The sequence below is a fragment of the Aotus nancymaae genome, unplaced genomic scaffold, assembly GCF_030222135.1.
Source record: "Aotus nancymaae isolate 86718 unplaced genomic scaffold, 86718_ANA_hifiasm-v0.15.2.pri h1tg000049l, whole genome shotgun sequence".
NCBI lineage: Eukaryota > Metazoa > Chordata > Mammalia > Primates > Aotidae > Aotus > Aotus nancymaae.
In genome coordinates, this window is record NW_026988463.1 from 10,643,845 (window position 1) to 10,667,438 (window position 23,594).

At 51.3% G+C, this 23,594-nt stretch overlaps 1 protein-coding gene across 8 annotated transcripts in view; it reads left to right on the forward strand.

Moving 5' to 3' along the window:
- ABCC6 (ATP binding cassette subfamily C member 6) overlaps positions 1 to 23,594 on the forward strand; it is an 86,703-nt gene that overhangs the window by 30,266 nt on the left and 32,843 nt on the right. For all 8 annotated transcript variants that reach the window (XR_010337350.1, XM_064362457.1, XM_064362463.1 and 5 more), the window contains 11 exons: positions 676 to 768; positions 3,411 to 3,614; positions 4,802 to 4,945; positions 6,650 to 6,737; positions 9,224 to 9,299; positions 11,613 to 11,739; positions 11,951 to 12,127; positions 16,122 to 16,289; positions 17,090 to 17,264; positions 18,719 to 18,794; positions 21,676 to 21,796. Coding sequence is in view for 7 of the 8 variants with exons in the window: in XM_064362457.1 (XP_064218527.1) it covers positions 676 to 768; positions 3,411 to 3,614; positions 4,802 to 4,945; positions 6,650 to 6,737; positions 9,224 to 9,299; positions 11,613 to 11,739; positions 11,951 to 12,127; positions 16,122 to 16,289; positions 17,090 to 17,264; positions 18,719 to 18,794; positions 21,676 to 21,796 (1,449 nt within the window). In the remaining variant the exon portion in view is untranslated. The remainder of the gene's footprint in view (positions 1 to 675; positions 769 to 3,410; positions 3,615 to 4,801; positions 4,946 to 6,649; positions 6,738 to 9,223; positions 9,300 to 11,612; positions 11,740 to 11,950; positions 12,128 to 16,121; positions 16,290 to 17,089; positions 17,265 to 18,718; positions 18,795 to 21,675; positions 21,797 to 23,594) is intronic.

Sequence of the window (23,594 nt, forward strand, 5' to 3'; positions counted from 1 at the left end):
TTCAAGCGATTCTCCCCTTTCAGCCTCCTGAGTAGCTGGGATCACAGGTGCCTGCCACCACACCCAGCTAATTTTTATATTTTCAGTAGAGATGAGATTTCACCATGTTGGCCAGGCTGGTCTTGAACTCCTGATCTCAGGTGATCCACACACCTCAGCCTCCCAAAGTGTTGGGATTATAGGTATGAGCTATGGCGCCTGGCCGAAAGCAAGTTTTTCAGGAAAGTAACGATATAAAAGAATGACTACTCCATAGAGCAGCCCAGAGGGCACTGGTGTTTTATGGTTATTTCTTGATGATGTGCTGAACAGGGGGTGGATTATTCACACCTCCCCTTTTTAGACCATATAGGGAAACTTCTGGATATTGCCATGGCATTTGTGCAGCAGTGAGGATGACCAGAGCTCACTCTGGTCGCCATCTTGGTTTTGGTGGGTTGGACCGGCTTCTTTACTGCAGCCTGTTTTACTGGCGAGGTCTCTGTGACCTGTATCCTGTACTGCCCTCCTGTCTCATCCTGTGACTTAGAATGCCTTCACTGCCTGGGAATGCAGCCCAGTAGGTCTCAGCCTCCTTTTACCCAGCTCCTATTCAAGATGGAGCTGCTGTGGTTCACATGCCTTGGCAGCTGGGTTCCTCGGGATCTCCTGACATCCTGTCCCCTCTGTCCCCAGCTCCTTGGCCCATCTGCCCTCATGGCCATCGCTGTCTTCCTGAGCCTCCTCCCTCTGAATTTCTTCATCACCAAGAAGAGGAACCACCATCAGGTTCGGCTTTTGGGAAAGGGATGGACCAGGCAGGAAGAAGGGAGGAAGCCACAGGTCCTGTGTGGGCGATGGGGAGGGGAGAGCTGAGTGGGAGCCCGAGGGTCCGCTTTGTTCTAGTCTCTGTGAGTTGCCCATTGTGCGGACCTGCCACCTTCCTTCCCCATCGCAGTGGACGGTGGCTCCTCCCTCCAGTGTTCAGGCCCCAGGCCCTGGGTCAGTTCAATGCCTTTTTCTCTGGCACCCCATCAGTCAGCAGATTTGCTTGGCATCACCTTCAAAATGCATCCAGAATGTCACCCTTCCTGGTGCAGGCTCTCCACCCCCCACCCCCACCCTTTCTCTAACCTGGATCTCTGCAGCAAGGCCCTGGCTCACTCTGTACCTCTGCCGCAGCCTCTCTCCACTCCCAGCCACAGGAGACCTGTGTAAGCCGAATCCATTGCACCCTCCTCTGCTGAGACCCACAGCTGCCCGGTTTTCCTCAGTCTGAGCCAAAGGCCCCACAGTGGCCCACCAAGCCCGCCCTGAGCTGCCTCATTGCCTCCAGCCTCACCTTCCACCCATCTCCCTCCCTTCCCCACCTACCCCCCACTCCCCCGTCCTCACACCTGCCTGATATTCACACATCTCTCCAGGCATCTGCTTTAGCTATTCCCTCTGCCTGGACCACCCTCACTCCAGAAGACCCTTGTCCCCTCCAGCACCCACTGCAGTCAGGGCCACCTCCCTCACCACTGTCCAGCAAGGACACGGCCCACCCATCCCTCTCCTCTCAGCAGCTCCCTTCCTTGGCCTGTCCTGGGTTTGTTTTTGCTTTTCCCCAGCACTTCCCCTTCCTAAAGGGCCCTGCGGGAAGCTCCACAGCAGCACGGGCCACTCACTGTGGCAGACTCAGTATCCAGTTAGTGCTCGGCATGCAGAAGGTGCTGGATAAGTGTTTGAGAACTACGGAAGAAAGGAGGGAGGGGAGAAGGGAAGGAGAGAGGAAGGGAAGAAGGGAGGGAGGGGAAAAGGAGGGAGGGGAGGAGTGAAAAGGAGGGAGGGAAGGAAAGATAGGAAAGGGGAGGACAGATGGAGGGAAGGAAAGAGTTGAAAGAAAGAAGGAATGAGGGAGGGAAGGAAGAAAGGGAGGAGGGAGGGAGAGAAGAAAGGACAGGAGAGAGGAAGAAAGGAAAGAAAGTTGAGAGTGAAGGAGGGAGGGAAGGGGGATGGAGGGAAGGAACTTATTTCCTCTCTAGGCCCAGCTGTCCCAGTGTCCATCTGTCACTTGGGCTGTTTCTCCAGCCTCCTGCGTGGCCTCCTCGAAAATCTTCTAGGTGGGCACGGTGGCTCAGGCCTGTAATCCCAGCACTTTGGGAGGCCAAGCTGGGCAGGTCACCTGAGGTGAGGAGTTTGAAACCAGCTTGGCCAACATGGCAAAACCCTGTCTCTACTAAAAAAACACAAGGATTAGCCAGGTGTGGTAGCAGGTGCCTATAATCCCAGCTACTTGGGAGGCTCAGGCATGACAATCCCTTGAACCCGGGAGGAGGAGGTTACAGTGAGCCAAGATCATGCCACTGTACTCCAGACTGGGTGACAGAGCAAGACTCCATCTCAATTAAAAAAAAAAAAAAACCTTCTCCAGGCAGCTGCCCTCTGGTGATGCCCCCTGACCCAGTGAAGCACGAGAGACCCCAAACTCCTGCCTGACCCTAAAGTGCCAAATGACCCTGCCTACGGATTCCTGTGGCCACCCTGAGAGTCCTCCAAGTCTTGCTGCTCCCTGTGCCTGGGTTTTTGCTGCCTCCTGTCTCAAAGCCTCCCCTCCCTCTTCCCGGCTCCATCTCCCCATCCTCTGTCTGCCCAGCACCCACCTCCTGGTCATTTAACGTGTAGCTCAGGGGCTGGGTGCAGTGACTCACACCTGTGATCCTAGCACTTGGGGAGGCCGAGGTGGGCAGATCACAAGGTCAGGAGATCGAGACAAGCCTGTCTAACACAGTGAAACCCCATCTCTACTAAACATTCAAAAAATAGCTGGGCATGGTGGCGGGCACCTGTAATCCCAGCTACTCGGGAGGCTGAGGCAGGAGAATCGTCTGAACCTGAGAAGTGGAGGTTGCAGTGAACCGAGATTGCACCACTGCACTCCAGCCTGGGCAACAAGAGTAAGACTCTGTCTTTAAAAAAAAAAAAAAAAAAAACAAAGATGTAGCTCAGGCTGTCATCCCAGCACTTCAGGAGACCGAAGGCAGATGTTCACTTGAGCCCAGGAGCTCCATACCAGCCTTGGTAACATAGTGAGACCCTCCAACTTCACAAAATGTAAACAGAAAAAAGATGTAGCTCAGATATCAGCCACCTCCATTTAGCCTTCCTGACGATGCCGTACCCAGGTGGGCTCAGGGGCTGCCTCTGTTCTCCGGGCATCAGAGAGAGGCTGCTTCCCTGGGGCGATGGTCCCAGGTCAGCTCCTGCAGGAGTCCAGGCACAGGATGATGGTGGATGGACCAGGACTGAGGGTCAGAGATGCTGAGAGGCAGACAGCTTTGGGACGTACTTGTGGAAATCAGTGTGATTTGCTGCAGGGTGGCTGTCAGGATGCAGGGGAGAATTCTGGACCGGCCCTGTCTTCATCTCTCTCTTCTCTCCAATCCCAGGAAGAGCAAATGAGGCAGAAGGACTCGAGGGCCCGGCTCACCAGCTCCATCCTCAGGAACTCGAGGACCATCAAGTTCCATGGCTGGGAGGGAGCCTTTCTGGACAGAGTCCTGGGCATCCGGGGCCAGGAGCTGGGTGCCTTGCGGACCTCCGGCCTCCTCTTCTCCGTGTCGCTGGTGTCCTTCCAAGTGTCTACGTTTCTGGTGACGTCACTCTAATCTCTATGCAGAGCAGGGCTGGGAAAGGAGTGTGGGGGTGGGGACTGGGTGAGGTAGGTGGAGCCTCCCAGATCCTACCACCCTGTCCATCAAATCCCACTCATTCAGGATTCTGTTCTCTCGGGGTTCCTGCTGTGTTCTGCTTGAGTGAATTAATCTCGTCATTCTGGTGAAGGTGGCAGCGGCTGATGAGGTCTGCTGTTCTGAGAGTTCCAGGCTTCTACTGACATGAGAAGGAGGGTGGAGGTGCAGGGGGACTGCCGAGGTAGAATCCAGGGTCTGAGTGGCTTCCCTGCTGCTGGCCAGCAGATGTCCACAGCCACCCTGTCACTGATGTGATCCTTGTCCTGCCATTCTGTCATTTATTTCAGATTGCTGTCAGAACAGCCTTCCTAAAGCACAGCTTTAAAAAATTGGATACATAGGCTGGGCACAGTAGCTCAAGCCTGTCATCCCAGCACTTTGGGAGGCTGAGGTGGGTGGATCACTTGAGGTCAGGAGTTCAAGACCAGCCTGCCCAACATGGCAAAACCCTGTCTCTACCAAAAACACAAAGATTAGCCAGGCATGGTAGGGAGCGGCTGTAATCCCAGCTACTCGGGAGGCTGAGGCAGAAGAATCGCTTGAACCTGGGTGGTGGAGATGGCAGTGAGCCAAGATCGTGCCACTTTACTCCAGGCTGGGCAACAGAGCAAGATTTCGTTTAAAAAATAAAAAAAAGGCAGGGGGCCCACAAATGGCACCAACTCCTAGAGCCCTCACATGCTGCTCTTGCCTGCAGGTTTAGAGTCCTCTTCCAAGGGACTCTTGGGTCACAAGTTCCACCATGCCTAAAACAGCAATGTTACCAAGATCAGAAACTCTGCTGTCCCCCCAGCGCCTGGAGCCAAGAGGCATTAGGTTCTCCCCTAGTCTCTAGTGATGTCTGGAGCCGGTGCTGCACCCTGATCGCCTTTAACAACATGCTGTGTCTTTGGAGAGAGCCTTGCATAGCTTATGGCTGAGGAGTGGACGCGTATTAGCAGGATTGGGAGTGGGATCTGCCGAGGGAGGCTCATGCAGACATGGTGGGTGGGCCTCGTGGACCCTGCAGGCACCATAGCTTGCCTGGGCTGCCCAGTCCATGCTTGCATGTCTCACTGTCACCCCACGTTTTCTTCCTCCCACCCCAGGTTGCACTGGTGGTGTTTGCTGTCCACACTCTGGTGGCCGAGAATGCCATGGATGCAGAGAAAGCCTTTGTGACTCTCACGGTTCTCAACATCCTCAACAAGGCCCAGGCATTCCTGCCCTTCTCCATCCACTCCCTCGTCCAGGTGAGGTGGGGGTCAGGGCTGGAGCCATCCCGGGGGAGCGCGTGGGCTGGCCTGGCTTCAGCTACCCTAGGCCTGCCATTTGCAGAGGAGGGGAAAGACAGAGTGGGAGGGAGACAGATGGTGTGGAGCTGGAAAAGAGGCGAGCAGAGAGTACAGCAGACATCTGCAAGGGGCCAGCCTTTGTCTGTACCACCGTGGAATCTGACAACCGTTTCCATGAGGATCTAGAACCACGGGCTGTCTGCTATGACAGCAGGTGTCACCAACACTGTCAGCACGTGTCACCAACACTGTCAGCACTTGGTCACAGGTTCCATCGCTGAGAACCAGGAGGGCACTTGGCTTCCCAAAGTGCTGGGATTACAGGCATGAGCCGCTGCACCTGGCCTAATCTGTATTTTAATGACTGGTTTCTTTCTTCCCCAAAGATGGGTTTGTGACTGGGAGAGGGCACCCCCAGACGGACAATATTTGAAATTGTTCCGTATAGTGTGTGGACCTCTCCACAGACACCCTCAGAACATGCAGACTCATCCATCTGTCCAGTGATTCCACATACAAGCAATCATGTCAGTTCCCTTTTTTACACAAAGCAATTTTGTTTCTCTTCCTTTGCTATCTCTGGTCCTTTCAGCATCATGAAAACAAGAAACGGTGGCATACCTGAACCATCTGTGTTTCTATTTTTTTAAATTTTTATTTATATTTTATTTATGATTACTATTTTTGAGACAGAGTCTCACTCTGTCACCCAGGCTGGAATGCAGTGGTGCAGTCTCAGCTCACTGCAACCTCCACCTCCTGGGTTCAAGTGATTCTCCTGCTTCAGCCTCGCAACTAGGTGGGACTGCAGGCACATACAACCATGCCCAGCTAATTTTTTCATGTTTTTCATAGAGATGGGTTTCACTGTGTTGACCAGGCTGGTTTTGAACTGCTGATTTCGGGTGATCTGTCTACCTTGGCATCCCAAAGTGCTGGGATTACAGACATGAGCCACTGTGCCCAGCCTTGTTTACTTATTTATTTATTTACTGAGATAGGGTCTTACTCTGTCACCCAGGCTGGAGTGCAGTGGTGTGATCTCAACTCACTGCATCCTCAAACTCCTGGACTCAAGTGATCCACCTCCCAACCTCCCGAGTAGCTGGGACTATAGGCAGGGGCCACCACATCTGGCTAATTTTTAACTTTTTATGGAGACCCGTCTTGCTATGTTACCCGGGTCTCGAACTCCTGGCCTCAAGTGATGCTCCTGCACTTGGCTTCCCAAAGTGCTGGGTTTATAAGCATCAGCCGCTGCACCTGGCTTAATCTCTTACTTTAAGGATCGGTCTTTCTTCCCCAAGATGGGTTTGTGACTGGGACAGGACGCCCCCAGGTGGACATTTGAAATTGTATCACGGCTTGTTAACCTCATTGGAAAAGCCACCATCCTCTTCTCAGATCTTGTCTGTGGAATGGCAGCTGGTTCGTTCCCGTGTCACTGATTGATAGGAGTGCTGAGGTGGCAGATCGCCACCATCAAGGTCACCACTCAGGGTGCATCGTTTCCCATGAACTAGAAAGCTTTGTTCTCACGCCTTGCACATACACAGAACTTGGTAGACAGGAAGTTGTTGCCACACATCTTGAGACACTGACACCCCAAACCCAAGTTCTTTGGTCTTCTGGCTGGGTGACCTGGGGCTTCGGTTTCCCTAGGCCCGGGTGTCCTTCGACCGTCTGGTCTCCTTCCTCTGCCTGGAAGAAGTTGACCCTGGTGCAGTGGACTCATGTCCCTCTGGAAGCTGTGAGTGCTGAGTCTGGCAGGAGGGGTGTGGGAGGGATGGGAGGCATGGGGCCTGTCCCGGCCCATAACGGCAAGCCAGCATCGGTGTTGGGGGCAGATGGGGGCTGCAGGTAGTGGACTGGCATGTGCAGATCACGCCATCTGCCTGTCACTTGGAAACAGGCACAGTGCTGCTGCTCTTTGTGCTAGCCATTTGGCGACCACGCAGTGAGCACCAACTTTGTGCCGTCCTGCGTGTGCAGCAGAGACCAGGCTAACACAGTGGGCCCCAGGCTTTTTGGCACCAGGGACTAGTTTTGTGGAAGACAGTTTTTCTGTGGACTGGGGTGGGGTGCACAGTTTTGGGACGATTCAAACACACGACATTTATTGTGCACTTTATTATTACTACATTGTGATATGTAATGAAATAATGACACAGCTCACCATGATGTAGAGTCAGTGGGAGCCCTGAGCTTGTTTTCCTGCAACTGGAGAGTCCCATCTGGGGGTGATGGGAGACAGTGACAGATCATCAGGCGTTAGATTCTCATAAGGAACATGCAGCCCAGATTCCTCACTTGTGCAGTTCACAGAAGGGTTTGTGCTCCTGTGAGAATCTAATGACACTGCTCATCTGGCAGGAGGTGGAGCTCAGGCGGTGATGCAGGTGATGGGAAGTGGCTGTAAACACAGATGACACTCTGCTCGCCTGCTCTCTGCTCACCTCCTGCTGGATGGCCCAGTTCCTGAGAGGCTGCAGATGGTACTAGTCTGTGAGCTGGGAGTGGGGACTCCTGCTCTAACAGACCAGGTCCTTGTCCTCATGCAGAAAGTCCAAGATGATAAGCATGGCAACATTTTGGTCATGCTAGAAAATAACATCATTACAAGCCAGGCACAGTGTCTTACACCTGTAATCCCAGCACTTTGGGAGGCTGAGGCCAGTGGATCATGAGGTCAGGAGTTCAAGACCAGCCTGACTAACGTGGCAAAACCTCGTCTATACTAAAATACAAAAATTAGCCGGGCGTGGTGGCATGAGTCTGTAATCCCAGCTACTCAGGATGCTGAGGCAGGAGAATCACTTGAACCCAGGAAGCAGAGGTTGCACTGAGCCAAGATCGCACCACTGCACTCCAGCCTGGGTGACAGCGAGACTCTGTCTCAAAAAAAAAGAAAAGAAAAGAAAATAGCATCACTGCAAGCACCATTGCGCGATAAGACTCACCAAGCTCAAGTTACCTGGGCCTCCCCCACTCCACCCCATCGTTTTGTCACCCCACGGGCCAAGACACCCTCCCCCTTGTTGTACTGAAGAACCTGGGCAAACCGTGTACCTGAGAAACACCCACATGGTGGGTAAATGCCTCGCCTGTGACATTGGACTGCCCTGGTCCAAGTCCCAGCCCCAGCACTGACTAGCTTGGTGATCCTGACAAGTAGATAGTCTATCCGAGCCTCCGTGTTCCCATCTGCAAAATGGGCATGTCAATCATCACAGCAGCTAATTTTGCAGATGGATTTAATTGATCTTGGCTGAGCCGTTAGAGCTTTGATTTTTAGAAAATCTTTCAGGCGATTCTAACTGTGTGTTAAGGATCAAGAATCACTGATCTAATTACACTTGTCACAGTGAAATAATAATTACTGTTAATTATAGTAGTTATAATTATACTATACTATACATTATATAATATGTTATAATTATAGAACATAAATATATATATGAATTATATGTTATGATAATTATTATTATTACTGTTATTGTTTGAGATGGAGTCTCTCTCTGTTATCCATGGTATAGTTTAGTTGCGCAATCTCAGCTCACTGCAGCCTCCCGGTTTCAAGCAATTCTCCTGCCTCAGCCTCTTAAGTAGCTGTGATTACAGGCACCTGCCACCACGCCTGGCTAATTTTCATACTTTTTGGTAGAGACAGTGTTTTGCTGTGTTGGCCAGGGTGGTCTCAAACTCCTAACCTCAAGTGATCAACCCACCTCTGCTTCCCAAAGCACTGGAATTACAGGCTTGAGACACTGCTTCCGGCCACAGTGAAATTAGTAACACCTCCTTCACTCTCTGGGAAGGCTGGGATTAGATGACAATTTATATCAGAATTATGTTAACTTTTTTATAAATGACCAGACTGCATATTTTAGGCTCATGGGCCACACAGTCTCTGTCACAACTGCTCAAAGCATGAAATATAGAAATGAATGGATTTGCCTGTGTTTCAATAAAACTTTATTGATAAGAATAGGCACCAGGCAGGATTTGGTCTCTGGGCCATGGTTTGCCTCCCCCTGGATTATTAGCCATGGGACATGGAGAGAACAAGACCCCTGCAGGGTCACACAAAAGCCAGTGAGTAGTCGGGCAGTCTGTGAAGTGGGAGAGATTTCCTGCTGCAGCTTCTGCCCTGGGGGGCAGTGCCTGGGCGACTCTTCGATGCAGAGGCTGGCCAGGTAAGGGGGTCTCCTGTAATTGGCCTCTTGTGCCCTGCAGCTGCCGGGAAGAATTGCATCACTATACACAGTGCCACCTTCACCTGGTCCCAGGAGAGCTCTCCCTGCCTCCACAGGTACAGAACGACACCCGTGATAACCAGCCTTATGTTTTTAGGAAGAAGCTGCGTGGGGCTCCTGCCGCCTCCTCTCACCTGAGAGGTGGTGCAGGTTTCCAGCCTGGGACGGGAGGGTGGGTTAGGCTGTGCTAGGGCTCTGCCAGGGAAGTTCCCAGGACGCTCCTGTACCTCCTGCAGGTGGGGACCAGGCCATCTGAGCCTCTCCCATCATGGGGAGACACCCCTTTGTTCCCAGGCTGGCCAAGACATTGCAAAGTGGGGGGCTGGCCGAGAGGTGCCCCGAGGTTCAGCCTCATCAGCTATGCTCACTTCTGTGCCACCTATATCAGTCTGAGGCCATTATCACCTAAGCCCCCAACTCTATGGATTGGTCTTGTGGCAAAAATCTCAGCCAGTCCTAAAACTCCCTGAAAAGGGAAAGAACATGCCCTGGGCAGTATTTGTATTGGTTGTCATTCACTCACTTCCTCGTCGGAGTACTTGCTACAGGCCGTGCTCTGTTCTAGGTACTGGGTGAAGGATATAGACAAGGGCTCTGCTCTCTTGGGGTGACATGCTGATAGACATGAGGCCCAAACAGGAAGCCAGGGCAGGGGGACAGAGCACAATGGCATACCTAGTGAGGGAAGGCCTGGCATTCAAGCTGAGATCATAAGTGTCTGGGAGAAGACTTTTCTTTCTTTTCTTTTTTTTTTTTTTTTTTTTGTGAAACAGTCTTGCTCTGTTGCACAGGCTGGGATGCAATGGCATGATCTCGGCTTACTGCAGCCTCCAGCTCCTGAGTTCAAGTGATTCTTGTGCCTCAGCTTCCCTAGTAGCTGAGATTACAGGCGTGCACCACCATGCCTGGCTAACTTTTGTATTTTTAGTAGAGACGGGGTTTCACCATGTTGGCCATGCTGGTCTCCATCTCCTGACCTCAAGTGATCCACCTGCCTCAGCTCCCAAAGGACTGGGATTACAGGCATGAGTCACCGCATCTGGCCTTGGAGAAGAGCCTTTTAGGCAGTGGGAATGGCATGTGTAAAGGTCCTGGGGCAGGAGTGTGCCTGAACCTGGGTTTCCCAACCTCAGCACGGTTGATATTTTGGGCTGAAACTTCTTTGATGGGGCCGTCCTGTGCATTATGGGATATTTAGCAGACCCCCAGACTCTACCCACTAGATTCCGGCAGCACCCCCTACCAGTGTGACATCCAAAAAGATGTCTAGATCTTGCCAAATGACTCATAGAAAACTCAGTTACTCCCAGTTGAGAACCAGTGACCTATTGTGTTTAAGAAACAGCAAGGTCATTGTGGTCAAGGCTGAGCAGCTGAGGCACAGAGCGGAAGGAGGCACAGGGCGGAAGGAGGCGGGACGTCGCTCATGACCGCCAGGACTTCAGCTCTGACCCTGAGTGAAACGGGAGCTCTGGCGGGTTTAGTTGGGAAGTGTCATGATCTGACTTGGGTTTTTTGTTTGTTTTTTGAGACGGAGTCTTACTCTGTCGCCAGGCTGGAGTGAAGTGGCGCGATCTCGGCTCACTGCAACCTCCGCCTCCCAGATTCAAGCGATTCTCCTGTCTCAGCCTCCCAAGTAGCTGGGACTACAGGCACACACCACCATGGCCAGCTAATTTTTGTGTTTTTAGTAGATACGGGGTTTCTCTGTATTAGTCAGGCTGATCTCAAATTCCCAACCTCAAGTGATACACCCTCCTTGACCTTCCAAAGTGCTGGGATATCAGGCATGAGCCACTGCTGACTTGGGTTTTAACAGATCCCTCTGGTCACGGGATGGAGGATGGGCTGTGGGACATGGACAGGAGTGGGGCGGGACCAAGAGCAGGGCAGGGAGGGGAGGAAAGAGCCTATTTATTGCAAAAGTCAAGGCAGGAGGCCAAGCTGGTGAAACCCTCAGGCTACCGCCAACTCTGTGTGTGCATGTGGGTGGACATGCATGCATATGTGTGTGTGTGCACACATGTATGTGTGTGAGCATGGTTTGCTTGCGTATGCGCATGTGCTTTGTGTGTGGATGTGTGACCACATTGTGTGTGTTTCTGTGCACGCTAGCATGCTTGTATGAGTGTGCAAATGTGCATGCATGTGGGCATACTTTGTGTGTGTGTATGCATGTACACATGCGCAGATTTGCACAGGATGGTTGCTGAAATAGCCAGACAAGGACTGGGAAAAGAAGAACAGCCCCACAGGTGCTCTTAGAAACTCCCAGAGCAGGAAAGCCCGGCTGCATCTGGGGCTCAGCCTTCCCCACAGATGCAGGCTAGACCCTAACCAAGATTATGTCTCCTCTCTTGCATTGCCAGAATAAACCTCACTGTGCCCCAGGGCTGTCTCCTGGCTGTTGTTGGTCCAGTGGGGGCAGGGAAGTCTTCCCTGCTGTCCGCCCTCCTTGGGGAGCTGTCAAAAGTGGAGGGGTTCATGAGCATCAAGGTGAGGCCACCCCCCGCCTGTCTGCTAGGATGTCCCCACCATCCTGAAAGTCCCCCTTCCTTGCTGCCTTCCCACCCCTCCCCATCCCAGCCAAGCTCATTTCATTCATTCTGTCCACCACCCACCCACCACTGAGGCTCCCGATTCTCCTCAAAGCCTATCCTACCTCTGTCTCCATCATCCTCCTGTGACCAAAGTAAGTGTGTTTCAGGGTTCGGTGGCCTACATGCCCCAGGAGGCCTGGGTGCAGAACACCTCTGTGGTGGAGAATGTGTGCTTCGGGCAGGAGCTGGAGCCAGCCTGGCTGGAGAGAGTCCTGGAGGCCTGCGCCCTGCAGCCAGATGTGGACAGCTTCCCTGCAGGAGTTCACACTTCAGTTGGGGAGCAGGTGAGAGTCTCGGGTCTTTGTGGGACAGGAGATGTTGTAGTTGGGGGTCATTTGGGTCCCTGACTCATGGGCAATATGATGGAGAAATGGCGGGGGGTGGTCACAGAAGTGGGGAGAAGGGCTCAGCTCAGGGCCAAGCATGTGGTAGGTGCTTAATAAATCAGAATTGATGAGTAGAGATGGACACAGAGAGAGGCAGGGAGTTGTGGCAGGAATTGGCGGTGAGGGGCTCTGTGACAACTCAGAGTGAGGAGACCTACTTCCTGTCTTTCTCTGCCCTGCCTTGCTGGGTGACGTTGATCTAATTGCTTCCCCTCTCTGGGCCTCACCAAAGGGTCTGGACAGAGATGTCCAAGACACAGGATATATGCATCTGGAGCAATGGATTGAGCAGGAGTTGGCAAACTGTGACCCTCAGTCCAAATTCAGCCTAACACTTGTGTTTTTTATTTTATTTTATTTTTTGAGATGGAGTCTCACTCTGTTGCACAGGCTGGAGTGCAGTGGTACAATCTCAGCTCACTGCAACCTCTGCCCCCCATGTTCAAGCAGTTGTCCCACCTCAGCCTCCTGAGTAGCTGAGATTTCAAGCATGCCCCACCACACCTGGCTGATTTTTGTATTTTTAGTAGAGACAGGGTTTCACCATGTTGGCTAGGCTGGTCTCAAACTCCTGACCTCAGGCAGTCTCCCCATCTCCCTCAGAGTCAAAGCCTAAGTTGTGACAATCCCTGGCAAGGTCCCTGTGACCTGACTGTGGTACCCATCAGCCCCATCTCTTATCATCATCTCTCGGCTTCACTCCAGCCTCCAGAGTCTGTGAAGTTCCCTGATCCCCTGTGGCACACTCTGACCCCAGGGCCTTTGCACCTGCTATTCCCTCTGCTGGAAAGCTCTCCCCAGGAGTCCCCAGGGCTCATCCCTCATGTCTATCACCTTCAAAGAGAGGCCTTCCCTGACCACCTTATCCACCACCACAGCACCCCTGCTCAGGCTAGTGCACCCCACACCTGCACCTGATTTCTCTCTCCTTCCTTCCTTCTCTATCTTTTCTTTGTTTCTTTTCTTTTCTTTTCCCTCCCTCCCTCCCTCCCTCCCTCCCTTCCTTTTCTTTCTTTTCTTTCTTTTCTTTTGTTTCGACAGCCTCACTCTGTTCCCCAGGCTGGAGTTCAGTGGTGCAGTCACGGCTCACTGCACCCTCCACCTCCTGGGTTAGTAGAGATGGGGTTTCACCACATTGGCCAGGCTGGTCTTGAACTCCTGACCTCAAGGGACCCATCCACCTCAGCCTCCCAAAGTGTTGGGAATATAGGCATGAGCCACCGCTCCTGGCCGGCCTGCCCTGCCTTCGTATTTATTTTCCATAGCATTCTCCACCCGATGTCCTGTCTGTGTTACTGGTTTGTTTATGAATCGCTCGTCTCTCTCCCCCTCATTACAATGATGGATCCATTAAGAGAGCAGCAGCTTTGTTTTGCTCATTGCTGTTTCCCCAAAGCCTAGAACCCTGCCAGGTATATGATAAGCAGGCAGTAGTTATTCATAGAATGAATGAATGTAAGAATGAACGAATGGCTGGGTGCAGTGGCTTATGCCTGTTATCCCAGCACTTTGGGAGGCCCAGGTGGGTGGATTGCTTGAGGTCAAGAGTTTGAGACTAGCCTGGCCAACATGGTGAAACCCCATCTCTACTAAAAATACAAAAATTAGCTAGGAATGGTAGTGCATGCCTGTAATCTCAGCTACTCGGGAGGCTGAGGCAGGAGAATTGCCTGCCCAGGAAGCGGAGGTTGCAGTGAGTCGAGATCACGCCACTGCCCTCCAGCCTGGGTGAAAGAGTGAAACTCTGTCTCAAAAATAAATAAAAATAATTAAAAGAATGAATGAAAGACAAGAAGGCCTTGATAGAAGGAATAAGTTATAGTAATCGGTAGTACACAAGGGAAATTATAGCGAATGATAATTTGTGTATTTCAAGATAACTAGACGAGAAGGATTGTCATGTTCCCAATACAAAAGATAAATATTTGAGGTGACGACTGTCTCAGTTACCCTGATATGATCATTACATACTGTCTACAGCAGGGGTCCCCAACCCCCCGGCCACAGATCAGTACCAGTTTGTGGTCTGGTTTTTTTGTTTGTTTTTTGGATTTTTTTGAGACAGAGTCACTCTGTGCAGTGGATCTTGGCTGACTGCAGCCTTCATCTCGGAGGTTCAAGCAGTTCTCCTCTCTCAGCCTCCCAAGTAGCTGGGATTACAGGCATGCACCACTACATCCAGCTAATTTTTGTATTTTTAGTAGACACAGGGTTTCACCATGTTGGCCAGGCTGGTCTGGAACTCCTGACCTCAGGTGATTCGCCTGCCTCAGCCTCCCAAAGTGCTGGGATTACAAGCATGAGCCACTGCACCTGGCCTTTTTTTTTAAGATGGAGTTTTACTCTTGTTGTCCAGGCTGCAGTGCAATGGTGCGATCTTGGCCCACTGCAACCTCCGCCTCCTGGGTTCAAGCGATTCTCCTGCCTCAGCCTCAGGAGTAGCTGGGATTACAGGTGTAAGCCACCACGCCTGGCTAATTTTTGTATTTTTAGTAGTGACGGGGTGTCTCCATGTTGATCAGGCTGGTCTCAAACTCCTGACTTAAGGTGATCGGCCCACCTTGCCCTCCCAAAGTGCTGAGATTACAGGCGTGAGCCACCGCGCCTGGCTCACCTGTTAGGAACTGGGCAGGCCGCACGGCGGTGAGCAGCAGCGGGTGAGGGAGGCTTCATCTGTGTTCACAGCCGCTCCTTATTGCTGGCGTCACCACCTGAGCTCCACCTCCTGTCAGATCGCTGGTGGTGTTAGAGTCTCATAGGAGCGCAAACCCTACTGTAAACAGCACATACGAGGGATCTAGGCTGCGTGCTCCTTATGAGAATCCAATGCCTGATGATCTGTCACTCTCTCCCATCACCCCCAGAAGGGATGATCTAGTTTCAGGAAAACAAGCTCAGGGCTCCCACTGATTCTACGTTATGGTGAGTTGTGTAAGTATTTCATTACATATTACAATGTAACAATAATAGAAGTAGGCCTGGTGCAGGGGCTCATGCCTGTCATCCCAGCACTTTGGGAGGCCGAGGTGAGTGGATCACCTGAGGTCAGGAGTTCAAGACCAGCCTGGCCAACATGGTGAAACCCCATCTCTACTAAAAATACAAAAACTAGCCAGGTGTGGTGGCAGGTGCCTGTAATCCCAGCTACTTGGGAGGCTGAGGCAGGGGAATTGCTTGAACCCAGGAGGCGGAGGTTGTAGTGAGCAGAGATCGCACCACTGCACTGCAGCCAGGTGATAAGAGCAAGACTGCATCTCAATTAACAATAATAATAACAATAATAGGAGTAAGGTGCACAATCAATGTCATGTGCTTGAATCATCCTGAAACCAATCCCCTGCCCCCAGGTCCGTGGAAAAATTGTCTTCTACAAAACTGGTCCCTGGTGCCAAAAAGGTTGGGGACCACTGCTCTACAGACATCAAAATATCACCTGTGCCCCTCACATAGGTACAGCTATTACATGTCAATAACAACTAAAACAAATAAAATTTAAAATGGAAAGGTAGGACTGAAAAGCTACCACTGGATCAGGGAATAGGGAAATGAGTGGTGTCCTCATTGAAGGTGGTCTCGGTGGAGGAAGGGAAACAGAAGTTGGATTCAGATGGACACAGAGAGTGAGCAGGAGGAGACAGAGTGTATTGGGAAGCGTATGGAACTCCTCCAGGAAGCGTGCTGGTGAGGGGAGAAGTGAGATCGGGTAAGGATGATGGAGGTGATGCTGGCTTGCAAGTGAGTGTCTTTGAAGCTGGGTGAATGCCTAGGGGACAGCCATGGCGAGCTGCACCTCACCCTGATGGGCAGATTTGCCCCGACCTGCCCCAGCCTGGGCGCCCCAGTTTCACCCTGTAGATGCAGACTCAGGACATTGTTCCTTCTGTGGCCACAGGGCATGCATCTCTCTGGGGGCCAGAAGCAGCGACTGAGCCTGGCCCGGGCTGTGTACAGAAAGGCAGCTGTGTACCTGCTGGATGACCCTCTGGCAGCCCTGGATGCCCATGTCGGCCAGCACGTCTTCAACCAGGTCATCGGGCCTGGTGGACTACTCCAGGGAACAGTAAGTTTGGGAACATGTGTCAGAGGGCACAGAGCAAAGGTAGAGGATGCCCTTAGCATCCAGTCCTAACCCAGGTTTCTCTCATCACTCCCTTCCACTTTGAGTCCAGTTTTCCTCTTTGTATGGGTCGGCTTTTGCTGTGATGATGCTACGTAACAAACAACCACTCAGATTCCATCAGCTTACAACAGTAGCTGTTTCTTGCTTATGTGTCTGTGGTTTAACTACTACAGCTCTGCCTTGGATGGTTGGCCTTCATCAGATGGACTCCTTGTCTTCTTGTTTTGAGACACAGGCTGAAGGAGTCCCCTCTGTTTCTCTTGGGCATGCTGTTTTCAAGAAAGATGGCAGGAGCACAAGAAGGGGAGCTGTCCCCACTCTGAGTTCAGGGACAACACCCCCACCCCAACCCCCAGCTCTGGGAGGCTGGCCAAGCACATGTGTGTAACTTTTCCTTCCTTCCTTGTTCTCTCTCTCTCTCCGTTTTTTTGAGTCTTGCTCTGTCACTCAGGATGGAGTGCTGTGGTGCAATCTCAGCTCACTGCAACCTCCACCTCCCAGGTTCAAGTGACTTTCATGCCTCAGCCTCCCAAGTAGTTGGGACTACAGGTATGCACCACCATACCTAGCTAATTTTTGTATTTTTAGTAGAGACAGGGCTTAGCCATGTCAGCCAGGCTGGTCTTGAACTCCCGACCTCAGGTGATCAAACTGCCTTGGCCTCCCAAAGTGCTGGGATGACACGTGTGAGCCACTGCGCCCAGCCACATGTGTGTAACTTCTACCCCTTCCCTGCCCAGACACGGATTCTCGTGACCCACACGCTCCACATCCTGCCCCAGGTTGATTGGATCGTGGTGCTAGCAGATGGGGCCATCGCAGAGATGGGTTCCTACCAGGAGCTTCTGCACAAGAAGGGGGCCCTCATGGGTCTTCTGGATCAAGCTGGACAGCCAGGAGATAGTGGAGAAGGAGGTACTAGGTGGGCTTTGCTGATTCTCCATGCCTGCCACTCTTGGGGGAAAGAGGCTCAAAAGGTCCTACTGGCATGAGTGGATTGCTCTGGTCACACCCTCCCTGCAGGCCTAGGCCTGGAAGCAGATGACTCTCCACTAAGTCACCTCTCTCCAAGAAGAGCCAATAACACCATCTATGAGCCAGGGGCTGTGCTTAGTGCTTCTGTAAAAAATATACTGTTTCATTTGATTCTCACCGTACCCTCAGAGGCATGTGAAGGTATTGCTGTCATTTTACAGATAAGCAAACTGAGGCACAGAGAGTTAAATCACTCGCCCGAGGTCACAGATTACAACTTGAGTGTATCCAGCTCCACAGTCTATGCTTGCAGTTGCTATGGAGACAGCGCAAGAAGCCTAGAAAGCTACACCATGCCAGCTAGAGTTTCTAATAATCCAAAGAACACAAAGTGCGCTGGATACATGACAAAGTTCTGGAAATGAAGTTGCCAAGCCAAGCTCACCCACAATAACTGAAAAGTAGCAACTAACCACACAGCACACACGTTAGCTCAATGAATCAACATAATGCCCCTGTGAGGCTGGTACTAGAATCATTTCCATTTCACAGATGAAGAAACTGAGGCCCAGTAGTTAAGGAACTAGTCCCAGATTACATGGCTTATAAGTGGTAGCACTGGGATTTAAACCCAAGCAACCTGATTCCAGAGAATGTATTTTTTAATCACTTCGGCTCCATACTATCCTTCATGACAAAGCAGGGACTCACACCCAGGTCTCCCTCAATCTCAGGCTTTGCCTCTTCTGAGAACATCTGCTTAGCACTGCCCCACCCTGGTAAAAACCCTAAGTGTTGATTCACAATGTCACAGTCCTGAAGATTGAAGCTAGAACTTGCCTGTTGGTATTGGTCAACCTTTGCTGTGATGATGCTGTGTAACAAATAGCCCCCAAATAGCAGCAGCTTAAAATAGCAGTTATTTCTTGCTTACAGGTCTATGGTTAAACTATTACAGCTATGCCTTCAGTTACTGGCCACACCTGGGGGATAGTGGTGGGGAGGTGTCCTTTCTGGGGTAGATGGTACCTGAGGGTAGTTGGGAGTTAGCCAGAAAAGAGCATTCCAGACACAAGGAACTGCTTGAGCAAGGCTGTCAGGGGAAACAGAGATAACTTGAGTTTGTACAGTGTTCACTGCTGTTTATCCAACATCAGGTTCATAGCAGGTGCTCAATTATACACTGATTGAAGAAATGAATGAGTGAGTGAATGAATGTCTGAATGGTGTTTCTGGAAGAACTCAGAGTGGGGTGTTGAGAGAGGTTGCTGGAGAAGTGGCAGGAGGCAGATCAGGGGAAATGGATGGTCAGAGCAGTTAAGGCCACATAGTCAGTGGGTGTCAAAGTGAGTATCTGGACTGTGTTGTGTGACAGGACGCTCTTGACCTTGCAGAAACAGAACCTGGGACCAGCACCAAGGACCCCAGAGACTCCTCTGCAGGCAGGAGGCCTGAACATAGACCCGAGAGGTGAGTCCACCATGGTGCCACGCTCAGAAGGGCACAGGCTGAAGCTGACATTGCTGAAGGGACCGCCTGCATCTCAGGCAGTTAGGGGGCAACCAAAACCATTATGGATGGAGCACCTGCTGAAGCCCCCCATGATGCCCAACTGAGGGATAATTCACCAAAATCGGTCCAGTTGGCCAAGATGATTAGGTCCCCATAGGGCCAGTTCATGGGATGAACAAATGCCTCCCAGCGAGATGGATGTCTTCAAGGGGGCTGAGCCAGCTTGCTGGGGTTGTCTGAATGCTGCAGTAGGGCAGCGCTGGTTCCAAAGAAAGATTCCCCCCATAGTTGTTAGCCACCATGCCAGGCCCGGTCATTTATGCTTTCACAGGCGGGCTATGCCCAGGGCTTGGGTCTATACACACAGTATCACTTGCTGCTGGCCAGAACATGTAGGCAGGGGTCCAGGAGGAGGCCTGTGGTTTCCTGTTCAGTCAGCTCCCTTCAGCTAGGACACAGCTGGGCTCACTGTGGGGCTGTCTGGAGCAGAAGGACATGCTGCCTGATCCTCTCCCCTATTAATGAGCGGGGTCTTGGGAAGCAGAACCACAGGCCACTGGTACCAGGTGGTCTGAGCTTAAGTGCCTTCTATACAGGGGTGCAGGGCAGCAGGTATCCTAAGGGGCCTCAGTCCCTGGGGATCACTGGGGCTGATCCCTGTCCCAGCTAGCCACCTCGATGGCACTTCTCAGTCATGCACTGAGCAATCCCACCATTTTCACAGCGCGCAAGAATCTGAAGTAAGACCGGGCGTGGTGGCTCATGCCTGTAATCCCAGCACTTTGGGAGGCCTGGGCAGGTGGATCACCTGAGTTCAGGAGTTTGAGACCAGCCTGACCAACATAAAGAAATCCCATCTCTACTAAAAGTACAAAAAATTAGCTGGGCGTGATGGTGTGCACCTGTAATCCCAGCTATTTGGAGACTGAGGCAGGAGAATCGCTTGAACCCGGGTGGTGGAAGTTGCAGTGAGCCGAGATCATGCCATTGCACTCCAGCCTGGGCAACAAGAGCAAAACTCTGTCTCAGAAAAGACAAAAAAAAAAAAAGAATATGAAATAAGATCAGATGGATAGGTAGTCATGTTCAAAGAAAACCCTTTGACACATTAAGGCTGGGCGCAGTGGCACACATCTGTAATATCAGCACTTTGGGAGGCCAAGGTGCATGGATCACCTGAGGTCAGGAGTTCGAGACCAGCCAAGCCAACATGGCAAAACACTCTCTACTAAAAATACAAAAATTAGCTGGGCCTGGTGGTGCGCACCTGTAGTCCCAGCCACTTGGGAGACTGAGTCCTGAGAACTGCTTGAACCCAGGAGTCGGAGGTTGCAGTGAGCAGAGATCATGCCACTGCACTCTGTCCTGGGCAACAGAGTGATACTCAATTTCAAAAAGAAAAAAAAAATTAACCTCTGTCAAATTTAATGTGTCTAAGGTTTGTTTTGTTTTGTTTTTGAAATAGAATCTCTCTCTCTACCTTAGGCTGGAGTGCAGTGGCACAATCTCAGCTCACTGCAACCTCTGCCTCCCGGGTTCAAGCGATTCTCATGCCTCAGCCTTCCGAGTAGCTGGGACTACAGGCATGCACCACCAAACCCAGCTAATTTTTGTATTTTTAGTAGAAACAGGGTTTTGTGATGTTGGCCAGGCTGGTCTCGAACTCCTGACCTCAGGTGATCCACCTGCCTCAGCCTCCCAAAGGGCTGGGATTACAGGCATGAGCCAGGGCACCTGGCTGACAGAGGTTAATCCAGCAAAGAATTATCCACACATTGGGCAGCCCCTGAGCCAGAATACATCTAGAGAGGCTCTGGTACAGCCACGTGATCAAAGGCGAATGGACAGAAAAAGGAACGTGAAGGACAGGAAACAGAAGTGAGGTACAAAAACAGCTGGACTGGTTGCAGCTTACCATTTGCTTTATTTGAACATGGTTTGAACAGTTGGCTGCTTTTGATTGGCTGAAATTCAGTGATTGACACAGAAGTAGGGTGCAGTCTGTTTGCAAAAGAGTCCAGTTAAGTTACAGTTCACTAAGTACGGGAAAACCTTTAGGCCAAACTTAGAATATGTAAGGAGGCAGCTTTAGGCTAAACTTTAATAGTAGATAGGTAGACAAGTATATGTAGATGTATAGATATGTAGATGGATGGATGGATGGATGGATGGATGGATGGATGGATGGATGGATGGATGGGTGAATAGATACTACCCCTATGTTTACAGCTGATGAAACTGAGGCACAGAGGTTAAAGCTCACTCATCCACAGATAAGACATTCAAAAGGTCTTTAGCATCTGAATTGTGCATAATTTATATTCTGCTAGTTGGACTGACAAATCTGATGGTAAACAGTAGGGGCAAAACAATTGCACCAAAGACCAAAATGAAAGTTTTGAAAACATGCTGGGTGAGGCAGCTCATGCCTATAATCCCAGCACTTTGGGAGGCTGAGGTGGGCGGAATGCTTGAGCTCAGGAATTTAAGACCAACCTGGGCAACATAGCAAGACCCTGTCTCAAAAAAGAAACAAATAAGAAAATTCTGAGAACAGAGTTCCAGTGGTGAGCAAATGAAGTTCATCCTGTGAATGGCATCAGAAGAATGGGCTTGCTTGACTCTGGGGTAATAGATGGCATTTAGCTAGGTACCACACACACAGAAGGGAAGCATGATAGATATCTGGTCAGTATTCTGTTGAATGAATGAATGAATGAATGAATAAATGAAGAGTGTACCCTGAGCTCAGTGGCTGTCAGTGGGCCTTAGGGTTGGGAACATACACCCCACCATTGGTTGAGACACTGACTTCCTCTTCATTTCCTCTAAATGACAGGTTCATCAAGTCAGTCCCTGAGAAGGACCACACCACTTCAGAAGCCCAGACAGGGGTTCCTCTAGATGACCCTGACAGGGCAGCATGGCCAACAGGAAAGGACAGTGTGCAGTACAGCAGGGTAAGCACCAGCTTGGCCCACCCCTCCCCAGCCACTGCTGCTGCCCCCAGGGCCCAAGTCCTCCTACCAGATGTAGCAGTTGGCAGTGGGGCAGTGATACTCACCTTTCTTGAGCACCTACTATGTGCCAGTAGCATTCTAGACCTTCATTTTCTTAAACCTCATAACCACTCTAAAAAATAGATATGATAGCTCTATTTTAGACATAAATAACTTAAATTTTATTTTATTTTTGAGAGAGTGGCTTGCTCACTCACCCAGGCTGGACTGCAGTGATGTAATCAGCTCACTGCAGCCTTGACCTCCTGGACTCAAGCAATCCTTCTACCTTAGTCTCTCAAGTAGCTGGGACTACAGGCATGTGCCATCATGCCCAGCTAATTTTTGTACTTTTAGTAGAAATGGGGTTTTGTCCTGTTGCCCAGGTTGGTCTTGAACTTCTGGGCTTAAGTGATCCTCCTGCCTCTGCCTCCTATAGTGCTGGGATACAGGCATGAGCCACTGTGCCCAGCCAAGAAACTGAAGTCTTAAAGAGCTAAGAGACTTGTCAGTGTTCTCATCGCCAGCCTGGGACTCAACCTGGGATCCAAATCTAGGCCAGTCTATTTGAAGCTTGTACTGTTTCTCCTCTTCTATACGGCTACATACCTCCACCCACCTACCTTTCCATTCCATCATCCACTTCAGTGCTCAGCCACCCACCCACCCATCCATTCCACCCACTCACCTATCCATCCCACCAACTCATCTATCCATCCCACTCATCCACCCATCCATCCCACCCACCATCTATCCATCCTACCCACTCACCTATCCATCCCACCCACCTATCCATCCCACCCACCTATCCATCCCACCCACCTATCCATCCCACCCACCATCTATCCATCCCACCCACTCACCTATCCATCCCACCCACCATCTATCCATCCCACCCACCATCTATCCATCCCACCCATTCACCTATCCATCCCACCCACCATCTATCCATCCCACCCATTCACCTGTCCATCCCACTGACTCACCTATCCATCCCACTCACCATCTATCCATCCCACCCACCATCTATCCATCCCACTCACCATCTATCCATCCCACCCACTCACCTATCCATCCCACCTACCATCTGTCCATCCCACCCACTCACCTATCCATCCCATCCACTCATCTATCCATCCCACTCACCATCTATCCATCCCACCCACTCACCTATCCATCCCACCCACCATCTATCCATCCCACTCACCATCTATCCATCCCACCCACTCACCTATCCATCCCACCCACCATCTGTCCATCCCACCGACTCACCTATCCATCCCACTCACCATCTATCTATCCCACCCACCATCTATCCATCCCACTCACCATCTATCCATCCCACCCACTCACCTATCCATCCCACCCACCCACCTATCCATCCCACCCACCATCTATCCATCCCACTCACCATCTATCCATCCCACCCACTCACCCACCTATCCATCCCACCCACCATCTGTCCATCCCACCCACTCACCTATCCATCCCACCCACCATCTATCCATCCCACTCACCATCTATCCATCCCACCCACTCACCTATCCATCCCACCCACCATCTGTCCATCCCACCCATTCACCTGTCCATCCCACTGACTCACCTATCCATCCCACCCACCATCTGTCCATCCCACCCACTCATCTATCATCCCACCCACTCATCTATCCATCCCGCCCACTCACCTATCCATCCCGCCCACTCACCTATCCATCCCACCCACCATCTGTCCATCCCACCCACTCACCTATGCATCTCA